The following is a 13963-nucleotide window of genomic DNA, read 5'->3' as shown; positions in this document are numbered from 1 at the left end:
AAAAGACCCCCCCCCCCCCCACACCACCAAAGAAAAAGGAAGAATTATGTTCGAGACTTAATTTAACATAGTATCAGAGTCAGGTTTTTTGACGCCGTGAGAGAGAAAATATACTTCTTGTCCTTGAATATTACGCGCTATGTACCAAATAGTGGAACCCTGAACATAAATTATATATTGATTATATATGGTTATACATATATGTATATTATTCACCCACCTACTCTAACAGGTTGTAAAGGAATCACTTCGAATGGCTTCAATAGTGCCCTGGTTTCCAAGAATGGCACTTCAAGATTGTGAAATTGAAGGTTTAATTTGACTTCTTTACAAGTAACTATGAGTAATATATTGAATGCAAAATATTAATATTAACCCTCTAATTTTTATGTAAATTTAGGATTTACTATCAAAAAAGGTTGGAACATTAACGTGGATGCTAAATCAATACATTTTGATCCAATGATATTCAATGATCCACATAAATTCATTCCTTCAAGATTTGATGTGAGTTTCTCAACAAACACATAACATATGTATCTATCTATATAAATTGTTATAAGTTAATCATAGTGAAATAATTATATACATAATCGATATATTATTTCGAAAAGATTTAATGATTAATCATAAGTAAATTACTATGTCTAAATGTAACATCAGGTGCGGGTAAATTTTTTTATATTTAAGTTTTGATGATCTCATGTTAAAAATGTTCAGGACGATTCAAAACCATACAGTTTCTTAGCATTTGGAATGGGAGGAAGAACATGCCTTGGATTGCATTTGGCTAGAGCCATGATGCTTGTTTTTGTCTATCGTTTGACCACATCCTATAGGTTCGTTGAAAGTATTAGATTCAGATGAAAGTATTGAAAAATGTACAAATGAAACTTGGATCTAATTTTACCTTTTTAATGTATTTTTGTATCAGATGGAAAATATTGGATTCAGATGAAAGTATTGAAAAATGGACACTATTCTCGAGACTAAAAAGTGGTTGTCCCATACATGTTACGAGTATAGAAGAGGAGAGGGACTCCCCAAATGCATCAAAAACATGAAGCCAAAATATTCACAGTATTGCAATTATTTAGGTTTAGATTATTTACCAATATTTCATCATATGGAGAGATGTAGATTTGTTTTTTGTTTTTTGTTTATTTAGATGAATTGTATATAGCTATTATATTTCTTATAAATTTTTAAGTTAAAAACATTTTTACCCCAAGCTTAGTAATTATTCTATCCTATGCTTCTATATTTTGATTTTTTTCTTGTTTACTAGAGGAATAGGTCTTACAATGCGTAAATTCAGAATTAATCGGAGCTCAGTCGAATATTGTACAGGAAATGAACTATGTACTATTGTACTAGTGGGCAAGTTCCCTTTTAATCAACTATTTCCCAATTCCAAGTTCCAACTCAAATGTGTGACATCAAAGAAAACTACAAGGAAAGCTGCTGGCATCCATGAATTTTTGTATTTGGCTTCCTCTAACCTTAACATCATAAGGCAATTGGCATCTTTTTATAGGATGTAATATATATAGACTAATCTATATTCTCTTCGTATCAAAATAAGTGTTATTTTAGCAAAAACTACATTCATAAATAAATCAATAAATGTCTCTTGAAAATTGAACACTGTTAAGAAGATATGAAGTACAGTATAAAGTTATAGTTGGAAAAACATACTAATTTTGTCTTTAATTATTTCTAAGGTAACACTTATTTTGGGATAACTTTTTTTGTTGTTGAAGTGACAATTATTTTGAGACGGTGGGAGTATCATACAAAAAGATTTAATGTAATGATGCAAGCTAAACCTATAATTGGTTCAACAAATTCTATCCATGCATGCAACTATATATATGTAAGGGGTTTTGGAATCATTTCAACCTATATTTAGAAGCACCCCCGATCATAATTTATTAGGGTTAAATAAATCTTAATTACTATACTAATTAATTAAGATAGAGCTACATATAGCCTTTGCTAAATGGAGAAGTAGATAGCCTTTTATTTACTGAGATTAGAGTGTGTCAATCACATGCCTAACTGATAGGATTCTTAATATATTTAGTTTTCAGTCATCTAGTTAAATGAATTTTCACACGTCTAAATGTTTAAATTTTGGTGCACAAAACATACTGCATTCACTCAGGGTCCAGGTAAGGACTGCACCCCAAGGGCCAATGGTGTGATATAGACGGGTTTGTCTTAATGCAAACATTAGTGTCTGCTTATACACCTATTATAGAGTGATATACGTTGAATATACACTACATATTTGTAAAACAAAACCAAGAGATTAGTACTCTTATTTTTTGTGATGGCTTTAATTTGTTAGGGTGCTGTATAATATTAAAAAAAAAAAATCTTTGAACGTAGTCATACAAATTACTATAATTATAGCCTTGTGTTTGTTAAAATTTGTGTCAAGTCATTAAGTAATTTTGGTTTGATATTGTTTGGAAAGGCTCACATACTCTCATTCATATTGAACTTCTTTTTTTCAGTGACATTCTATCACAAAATCCATTGACAACTAGTACCACGCAGACTAATTAAATTGGCATAATATATAAATATGCCCTTTAACTTGGCCTCATTTCACATTTACGTCCTTCAACTTTGAGTGTGCACAAGCAGACACTCAAACTTGTATAAAATTGTACAAATAGACACACACATCCTACGTGGCATCCTACATGGCAATTTGCATCCTACGTGGTGTCCTATGTGTTTTATGCCACATAGGACTCATGTGTCTACTTATTCAGCTTTATACAAGTTTGAGTGTCTACTTGTGCAAATCAAAAGTTGAAGGGCATAAATATAAAATGAGGTGAAGTTAAAGGGTACATTTATGTATTATGCCAATTAAATTTATCATTTAATTCGTAATATGAATATTGTGGTTGTTTCCATAGTTTTGTCCTTCTTGTACATGCATTATTCGCAACATCAAGGTCTAAGCTAAATCGAGCAAATTCAGTTCACGATATTATAATCTACTAATGTCCAAATTCTATCAAAAGTGCAATTTGCAAAAGCCCAAGTCACAACTCACAAGTACAACTGTGTAGAACAAGAATGACCAGAAATTAAGGACTCATTTGCCAATAATGAGCCTCAAGTACTGATGTTATGAACATGACAAATGATTGTTCTTGTTTAGCCATGTTCTCACACAGACAAAATAATATATTTTTTTCTATCATTTTTAGGATATATAAATAAATATATTGCTATATATAGTGCATTCATGCACAGACAACAACTTGTTTACAGATAAGCCCTCATCTAAAGGCAATTGGACAAACGACACTACAATTTATTTTGACTAATTTAATAAATTTTAGTAATAAGTAGTATTCTCTTTTGCACGAACAATATTTTCGTACAACATAACGTAATCGACCTAACTTATTTGAGAGTGAGACATAGTTATTATTGTATAACATAGAGATCTAATATTTTTCGTTAGATGGTTAAAGAATGTTTACTCCATTAAATGTAATTGTAGTCATCATTGGTGTTGTTTGATTTAAAATTAATTTGGGACCTACTAACTCATTGACAGATCGAACCAATGTCCCTTTAAAACCACCAACATACCAGAATGGAATTAAACCATATAATTGCTTCAATCATTACATGCTATAATTGAGCAATCCAGAAATCAACATATCCAATATAACCATATGGTCCATTTTATATTCATTTTGATAATAAATTTGATCTTTTTTTTTATTTATTGGTGTAAGAAACTTATCTTCTTTCAAGTGTGTGTTGTTTTAAAGTTAAAATTGTCTCTTTAATGTATACTATGCTCAATATGATCTAAAGATTCATAAATGAATGTAGTTGCATCTCGAATTTAAATTTTAGATCCTTAATTTATCATATATTTTTGTATGTTATTTTAAATGATGATCAACTACTTAATATGTAACAGTTTTTTTTTTAGTAAAATCAGATGTCTAAATTTTTTTGGAATGCATTTGGAGAATATAAATGACTAGCCTAATTTCTAACTTTTTCACATTTATAAATCATGAAATTGAATTCGAATTTATATCCATAATAATTGAGTTAGGTTTTCATATATGGGAATCATTTTTACTTTTTATTTGATGGAACCACCATCACTTAATTCCTTCCTTTGATGCTAAGTAATTAATATGATATAACTAGTTTATGTCCCTTTCACATACTCTCATATATGTATGTGTGGCAATTTTTCAACCAAGGACTTTGTACAATATGGTACATGAAGTGCCTCTAATAATAAAAGGAATATATTCCACTTATTAAAAAATAGAAGCATCTTTTATTTTATTTTTCTCAGCAATTAGGTTGTTCGTCAATTTAAGCGGTTCTTTTTATTAGGTTTAAAACGTGTTGTAAAAAAATTTATTGCTTTTTTTATATTTAAAAAATATTTGATTTTTAAATTTTTATTTTTTGAGAGGGTTTATAGATATATAAATAAAAGATGTATTTAAATTATTAATTTCAAAGTTCTTATTTTTTTTATATAAATTCCAACATAATTCAATGTCATATAATATAAATTAGGACGAAAGGATTAATGTTTGATTGTTTCCTCAAGAATGTTGTCAACCATTATTTTCGTGTAGAGTTATGATTTTTGATCTCACAATAGTCTAATTTAAATTATCATATTTATTTGTACAATATAATTTTTTATTTTGAACATCATCGATATAAAATTTAAATAAACATATTTATTGTATCATTAGAGAGGGAACATGAGTTATAAACGTTTTAGGGTTTTAAACTATCAAGAGATATGGTCTTAATCAATTAAAGAATCACATAATTAAACACGAACACTGATTAATTGATTAATTAATCTCTCAAAGAACGAAATTGAACGGAAAAAAAAAACTAAAGCATGGTCATCAAACACACTGAATTAAATTATACGTTCAAGCTAATTAAACAAAGTAATTAATTTCATAATTGAAAATTGAAAAGTACCAAGACTAAGCAGGTGGCAACAAAAGTGGGGACGGTATTTTATTTCTAATTATGAACTTTTGTTGCAATTTAGGTAGCAACATATACTAAACTTCCCATTATATTATAGTCATGATGTTGACTAACCTCCTAAAATTAGCACTTTACATTTTTTATATAAACTTTGTTTTTTCATCTTAATGTCTAGTACATGTCTCGAATCTCGACTAAATCTAAATTAGCTAATGTATATTGCATGGCTCATTTTGGAAACACGCTCCCAATATTATTTTTAAAAAATTCCCGAGGTTTAAACATAAAACATCTTATATAGGTTAAGGGGATCATCAACCATCCTTTAGTTGAGCCGAGCTAGGGTCTTTTGGAAATATCTGATCTCCAACTCCATGAAATAGGGATCAATTCTGTGAATACTTTATTCTCTCAGATCCACCTATGAAATTTCACCGAGGATATTATTATTAGATTTTAAAGTCTAAACCAACACATACCATAACCCATGATAATTTTATCCATTTTTTTCTTCAATATTGGCACTTTAGATTAGATACTTTTTTTTTGTGTGTAACATTAGATTAGATACGCTATAATCTAATGTCTTCTTATTTTATTTTTGTTTATGTAAGATACACTTTCTTTTCATAAAAATATTGAAAGAAGCAACAAAAAAAAAAAACAAGATGTAATCAAAGGTTGTGTTAGATTTGTTTTATGGGCCAAACATGAAAAACGACGATTGTAGCCAGCTAGCAGTTTAGTGAAATGAAATAACAAACCCAAAAAAAGGGAAATATTTATTTTATGTTAATAGACAGTGACATTTCCAAAATATTATCCTTAATTAATTAAATGTTCATATAGTGTACATTATTTTATAGAGTGCTAGTTTTCTTTATTGCCCCATTCAAGTGTCGGCTGTTTTTTTCTTCTTTTTTTTGGCCTACATAAATAATATTTTTTTAAAAAAAATAATCTAATCTGTAAATAAGAAATGATTATTATAACATATGCAGAGGCGAAGCCAGGATTAAGAGTTTGAAGGTTCTAAAAGAGAGGGTGATTTGGATTAAAGGGGGTTCGAGCCCAAAATTCTAGCATTTCACAGTCACTTAACCGTGTTCACAAGTTAATACATATATATTTATTTAATTTTCTAATAAAAATACATGATCTACTTACCACGAACCCCCACCTAGCTCCACCTCTGAACATATCCATTTATTTCTTTTTCTAAATACATTCAATTTTATTTTATAAAATTTGTTTTAGGGGTTGTGAATCAAATTGAGTAAGCCCAAATATAGAGCCTCAGACTCTTTTTTGCCCCCATGACTTAGGTCATTGAGGGGTCGTTTGTTTGTCGTGATCGAAATATTAAGCACTATAATAAATTTGAGATTATATGTATCCATCGTTAGGTTCAGTGGCAGAGCCAGAATTTTCAATAAGGGGGTTCAAAATCTGTAGAAATAGACACATGAAGTAGTCAAAGGAGGTTCAACGTCTACTATATATACATAAAAAAATATTTTAACCATGTATAATTAATATTATTTTCCGTCGAAGGGGGTTCATCAAGGTGGCTCCGCCCCTGGTTAGGTTATGATAATAGCTAAAACTGATATAAATTTAATATCAAAATCTTAGCATAATCTATTTCATATATAAAAAGTGAGATTACGACTGAAATTATAATCTTAAAAATTTAATTATGAAATAACCTTGTTTTGAACCAGATGAGTTACAACATGATAATACTTTTTTCTTAATTACGTATAAGAATTAACATTTTTTTCCCTAAGAATTATATTCAAAAGGAGGAGCGATACCTTATCCCTTGAATAAAATGCAAAGAAAATTTGTGGAATAAATTGTATATATGAGCAAAGAAAGCTGTATATATATAGTTCATGATGGACAAAAATCTTTAAAATTTATTGAAACAAAAATGATGAGTGTTAGCTAGCTAGCAACAATAATTATTTGGATGGAAAACAAATCAAAATAAGTCGCACGCATATTAAGATCAATAAAAACAAAAATCTACTAATCCACTAGAAAAAAAAAAGAGAGAGAAAACAAGAAAGATAATTAAAGCAGTGGATAAAGTCAACAACTTTGATAATAATCACATGATTATTATATTATAAAGTATATATGAAACATTTTGAAGTTTTGTGTTAAATAATTATGACCCTTAATCGTTTGGCGTAGGATAATATCAAATAGTAATAGGATTAAATTATAGTATCATTTAATTTATTGTTTGGTTGATAAGTTCGAAATAACTTATCTCGGGATTAATAATTAGTATCGGGATAAGTTATCTCTCCCCTTGGTGGTAGAGTGATCTCGGAATAACTTATTTAGGGATAAAATAGATAAATGACAAAAATGTCTCTTTCAACCCTTTTGTTACATTCATTTTTACATTCATGAAAGGAATTTTTGTAAACAAATAAATTGTTCTTAAAATTTATTATTTTGAATACAACAAACCAAACACTCAATAAAAAATAATGGAAAAATTGTATGAAATAGCAAACTATTAATTTAAATTAAATGTTATAGCCATAGTTTATTTTATTTGTAATTCGCAGCAAACATTCCATTTTTTGCCATCTAACTCGGTATACAATTAGTCATTTTATATATTTCGATATAAAATGTATAAAATGCATTTGTGTTTGTATAAAGCGAGAGAAAAGTGTATATTCAAATACATATATTTTCGTCCTATATACTTATAATTATACAAATATAGATCTTATTATACAAATTACAATGTATAAATGAATTTATACAAAACTAAACAATTTGTATAAAATTTGATGTATCTAGCGAATTATACAAATCAAAAGCTCCATAGCAAACATAAAATTTGTTATAGAGTGCAATTATGCAAACTATAACTATAACATAAAAATATGATTTTTATATTTGCTATACATGAAAGTTGCTCAAAAATAATCCCATCGTAACTAATTCTATTATAATTTATCCTATCATAATTAATTCTATCATAACTTGAATTCAAACCAAACGATTGAAATAATATTTGAGGAAATGTACGGACAAAATTTGTTTTCCCATGTTACATGTCCCCTTAGATAATTTAATTTGCATAATTATTGATCGAGACATTATAGATAAGAACATATTATGTTTGTTTTTTTAAATTTAGAGTCTCTGTGTTTACTACTAATTAAAATAGTATAAACAAAATGTCATGAAAAATATTCCTTTTTTGTTTTTACTTCTCTCTAATCACAAGTCTACATTAGTCGAGAGTCGTCTAGAAACAATTTATTTATCTTCATAATATCGAGCAAGGTTTATGTATTCTTTATTCATATCCTATTTGTGAGACTACGGTGGATATCTACAATCTCACCGCGTGAAAACTTTTGGGAGAATTGATTTGTAGGCTACTACTTACTATTGTTTTTTTAGTTTTATGTCATTTTTACGACAGATATTAAAATGTCATTTTCTTCTATACATTTTATAAATTGCCAAGAATTCTTATTTCCTTAGAAAAAAATATATATATTAATACTAATAAGAATTAATTAGCTGCCTTTCTTTCTTCCTAAAAAGAAGAGGAAAACTAAAAATAAGAACCAAGATGCTTTTTTTTCTTAAATAGTTATTTATGTTGCAAAGCTTCCAACAAGAGTGGATAAGAGTAAGCCGCTGTATTGTGGTTAGGCCCCAATATTTGCAATAATACAAATTAAATAAACCTGCAACTTTTTTTTTAATTATTTTTTTCCACTAGCAAACTATAATTCTTTCTTTGCTTTGCTTATTCTAATTATTAATTCAGTGCACCAAAAAAGAACAATAATTAATAGTAATAAACCAAAATTGTAGTATAGTTTTTGGTGAGGAAATTAGGAAGAAAGTACAAAGCACGAGCTTCTACATTTTAAAAATAATACTAATATTTTATGACTTTAGAAAATAAATACAAAATAGCCTTAAGTTTTTTAAAATATCTTCATGATGTGAACTATAAACTATTGATTGTGACCATTAAATACATCGTATACCTCCTAGAGTTTCCGCATTATAAATTTATTTAGTTGTTAATTAAACATGGGAGAAAATAAAATAGAACTTTGGTGGCACTTAAATATATTTCAAAAAAATCTAACTTAAATTCTTAGAATATTTTAAACTTATTACGAAAGCTTATCTTCTTCAAATGACGTAAATTTAACTTATTTCGAATAAATGTGTAATTAAGTGATGAAATAACTAAAAAAAATATTGGAAAAATTGTGAATATTTACGAGCAAAAGGATTCAAAGTACATAATTCAGTTAAATTATACCTGCTTAATCAAATATCACAATAATCAATACAAAATCCTACGAATAACTGAGGGACTACAATTATAATTAATTAATTAATCTATCAATATCTTGAATAAAATTTATTCCGTCAATCAAATATAACATAAATTTTATTTCAAGCTTAATCTTGAGATATTTCATTTTATCCCATCAAGAAATTATTATCTCAGACTTATGATCATAATAATTTAATTCGCGTACCAAACTATTCTTGAAATCTAATTAGATAGGGTAAACTATTCTTGATCTTAAAAGTCATTTCATGAGGCAAAAATGTCAAAAAGAGAATAAATTTTCCACTAAAGTTACCTCCTATGGCTATATGGCTAATGTAATTATGATGATCCTGAGTTTCTTACAGAGACAATGTCACTAATTGTTCAAATTATTAGTAACAAAATAATCCTAAAGTAGGGAAAAAGCTACACTTTTTCCAAAGGCTATAATTACTTCTTACTTTGGAGGTTGGAATAATGTTATGGTGGGTTGTTGAAAGCCACTGATTTAGGTATATTGTGATTAATTTCCACTCACTTTTGCATTAAACCCTAATTTGATACTATAATCCATCATTACAAATTGTCACTAAATGTAAAAGTGTAACAAGTGAGGAAACATATGATTAAGATTTTTTTATCTCCTTTTTCCTTGGAATAATAAGCTTCCAATCTTGTCATATTTGATTGACATACAAAGAAATATGTTTTACTTTGCTAACATGAGAGGCAGATTAAACTTTAACTGATTTTTTTTATTTGGCATTATTACTCTTAAGATTTAGATTAAAATGATAATCTCTTTTTATATATTGAGTTGCGAGTCATTTAGAAACAACCACTCTATCAGTATTTATATGTGAGTTTATATTGGCTATGTTGTTATTGTTATATTTTGATTACGTGATATATATGAAGGATTAAAATGATCACCTTTTTTTTTTCTTCATACATTCATTATTATTTTGATTATAAAGAACTAAGATGATCGTGTTTTTTATACATTAAAAACCATTTTAAGTATATGATATATATGAAGGATTAAAATAGTCCGCCCCCTACAATAAGGACCATTTAGATAATTTTCTCCGGCATAATACTAAAGAGAATTTCTAACCATTCTAAGCAATTCACAAAAAATTAAAAACCATAGTTTGAAAACACTTGACCTCCTAATATATATATATATATACTTTTCTCATTAAATTAAGTTATAATACATCACAAAACAGCTTAAATGAACATTCCATGAATCTAGTCTCAAGATTCAAGACTCACATAATGCACCGGCAAAGGAAATACATGCAAAATTTCCTCAACTTAGCACAAGGTTTAACAAAATAATTAATCATAATTTCTTTTTTTTTAAAAAGTATAATATGTAATGACTTGGCAATGGTAAAGTACAAATATTTAGCTTTAACTCAACCTGTCAACCATAAAAAATAGCTCATGAACAAAAATTTTGCAACTATTCATCTCTTTATAGTCCAAAAATGAAACTCTTGATAACAAAATGTAAAGTAGAAATGTTCACATCTTTCCTTTTCTCTTCCTCTAAAATCTTCTCCTCCCACTCAAGTAGAAGTTCAAATTAAAATTAAATGAGCACAATTCTTTCCAACAAAGAGCATTAATGAATAAATGAAAATTATTAAAAGAGGACCAAATTTATTTAAAACACATTTCTTCAAAAATAACCAAAAGTGGCCCCAATGTTTGTTGAGTAGTCATCATCCACCGCTACAACGATAATATACTCAGTGTGATTCACAAGTACTATTTGAGAGAGTAAAATGCAGAAAGACCTTATCCCTAATTTGTAGCTAGAAAGATATTTCTGATAGACGTTCCGCGATAAAACTGTGAAACAAATATCATAATGAGAAACTAAAAACTTTGCGATCAAATGCTCTTAATAACCAAAAGTTTATTGTAGTAGAAAAGTGAAGAACAGGTACAGTACTACAGTTAAGCAAACATGGCTTCCTAATTCCAGAAAAACAGGGAATAGGCAGAGTAGCTCTGTACATTCATAGGTAATTAACACTAATACTCATTCACCTTTGCGATATTGTAGTAGAAACTATTACTCCATAGATTGTTATTCCTTATGATCCAACAAAATGTAACAGTTTTCAGAAGGCTTCGATACCGATTCGTTCATATTTTTCTGGTTCTGATTCGGCTAACCTCTGTTTTTCGAAGAAGGTTTGGTTCTTCTTTATGAACGCTTCAATTGTAAGCCGGAAGTCTTCGTTGCTCAGTGTGTCAACTGCCTCTACTGGCACTGTTGATTGTTTATCGCCAGGACGGACAACTATCCTGCGCATTTCAGTTTCTGAACGCCGGAGCTCTCGCCGTGGATTTGCCGTAATTTGTCGCTTCAATTTCTCAGATTGAGTCCTTTTGAACTTCTGTATTTGCTTTGTTGCTGTATCAATTGCTGTGGCCATATCGTTGCATTGTATCTCCGGAACCTTATACTCCGATGAAACGATCTGCTTATCTTCCATTGTTGAGACCGGTGTCTCCGGCAGTGAAGCAGAGGATAAATCCAGCACATCGCTGCTGCAGTAGGAAGCAGAAATTATCGATCGTTGATCTTCGCTGTAAGGAATTTCATCGCTATCAATACCATCAGTAACAGAATTGTTGCTTCCGGCGTCAGTTTGGCGGCGGAGCACGACTATTGCAACAATAATCGCATTGCCGATGAAAAAAACGACGTGAGGTTTAAACAAATAACCAGAAACCTGAAGCAAAAATTCGCCTGATAATTTCACAGCCGCCGGAATACGATACCAGGACCAGAAAATCAAAACAACCGCCACAATCACTTCAAAAATTTGCAGCATCTTCATCATATTCTGAAACCGATTAAACCTAGAAATTGCCTTCTCTTTCTCAAATTTCACACTATCAAATAATTCGTTATCCATTTTTAAAACTCTTTTTAAACCGCTTAGATTTTAAAATCGAACAGTCACAATTCTACGGAAAACGGAAAATCCTCTAGGCTTCCAGCGAGCGGTTACAGTCGTTTTCTGAAGGAGGCGGAGGTTCAGTAAAAGGATAACGATTGTTTGTACGGAAAGGAAAATCAGATTTTCCTGGAGAATTGGGAGGGAAAATTGAAAACAAGGAAAGGAACTTGAATAGAAAATCGAAGAAGATTTGATACGAATGCAAAAATATGCATAAGGAAGTAGATTCAGAATTCATGTACATAGAAACACACAGTGATACACCACCGGAAAAACACTCAGTTCGCCGGAGAAAATAATTGACGGTTTCTTATTTAGAATGTGTGTATTAAAGTTTAAATTTGGTATGGCGAATGAGGACTCGTTGGATGGATCAGATGTGTAGGGAAGGCGCCTCATTATATAGGCGTAGCCCGTAGGGTCTAATTTTTTAAAATAATACTTATTTTTTATTTTTTTTTAAATGTTGAAATTTGTAATGGCAATAATGAGTGAATTATTTAAATTTTGTAATAAACAGGGATACAGGTGGTGGGAATTGTAGTTAGTTTTGTTTGTAGATTAAGATGAAAAAATTGATTAAATTTGACATGGTCCCCCAAAAGATTCTATTTTTTGCTAGGTTTCTCCTTCATCGGTGTTACTCTTTTCTCTTATGTTAAGATTTCGTTGAATGAAGTAATTTATAAGTCATACGTTTGAATCGTAATATTAAAATAAATTATCTATAGATTTAATGTAAACACAAAACATTTTATACACGGAATAATTTGAGGAACGGAAAATTGTTTAGATAGTCCATAAATTGAGTCTAATATTTTGTTTACACCAAATAAAAGAAATGAAAAATGGAATATAACTTGATATTTTGACCATGTGCTTGTCTCAATGGACCAAGTCAAAAGAATATAGTACTAAACATTTTGAAATTGGTACAATTCTCCTCTTGTTCTAGCTAATATTTCGAATATTTTGGTACATAAAATCTTTTGGGGTAAACAACTTTCCATTATACATGAAACTCAAAGATTTTTTTTTGCTTTATTTGAATGTATAATTAAGAGATTCGTTTTAACGAAGGTTTTTTTAAAAAAAAAAGAATTATTGTAAATCGAAATCAGGAGGAACTCTAACTTTATCTATGAATTGGATAGAATTAATACAATAGTAATTTTTGCCCAAACTTTCTGTAAGTGTTCAAAAATCCAAATAATGTGTAATTTATTTATCAAGAACTCATATTTTTATTATTGTGTATTCTAAAATTCAGAACTCGTATTTTTTTCATATTTTTATTTTGTTTTCCGCTTTGAATTAGGTTTTCTTAAACCAAAGGCATATGAGAAAGAAAACAATCTTTCTACCTCCGACTTTCGAGATAAGGGGTAAAGTTCACATTTACTTAATTCTTTTCATATTTTATAAAATATATTATTATTGTTATTTTAAAACTCATTAATTCAAAATTTTTGCTCCTTGTCTGCTCGAAATTACATGGTAAAGTAAAATGAACTATGGGAATGTGATGATAAAAAAGTAGGAAGTACTATTTGTAAATGTGATGGAGATATTGATATGTTGTTGATCCAAACGTAAACTTTAATCC

At 29.0% G+C, this 13963-nt stretch overlaps 2 protein-coding genes across 2 annotated transcripts in view; one reads left to right on the top strand and one right to left on the bottom strand.

Moving 5' to 3' along the window:
• Positions 1-1200, top strand: part of LOC102598781 (abscisic acid 8'-hydroxylase 4) — a 4939-nt gene extending 3739 nt beyond the window's left edge. Inside the window, exons 7-10 of the mRNA XM_006342161.2 lie at positions 233-311; positions 401-507; positions 721-839; positions 935-1200. Of these exons, the coding sequence (XP_006342223.1) occupies positions 233-311; positions 401-507; positions 721-839; positions 935-1064 (435 nt within the window). The 3' untranslated portion in view covers positions 1065-1200. The remainder of the gene's footprint in view (positions 1-232; positions 312-400; positions 508-720; positions 840-934) is intronic.
• Positions 1201-11280: 10080 nt separating this feature from the next.
• On the bottom strand, positions 11281-12744 carry LOC102599230 (uncharacterized). Its single transcript, XM_006341902.2, has one exon. The coding sequence runs from the start codon at positions 12310-12312 to the stop codon at positions 11509-11511; it is 804 nt and encodes a 267-aa protein (XP_006341964.1). The 5' UTR covers positions 12313-12744; the 3' UTR covers positions 11281-11508.
• Between the last annotated feature and the right edge of the window lie 1219 nt (positions 12745-13963).

Source organism: Solanum tuberosum, unplaced genomic scaffold (assembly GCF_000226075.1).
Source record: "Solanum tuberosum cultivar DM 1-3 516 R44 unplaced genomic scaffold, SolTub_3.0 scf00032, whole genome shotgun sequence".
NCBI classification, from domain to species: Eukaryota; Viridiplantae; Streptophyta; class Magnoliopsida; order Solanales; family Solanaceae; genus Solanum; species Solanum tuberosum.
This window is presented reverse-complemented; position numbering and strand designations above follow the sequence as displayed.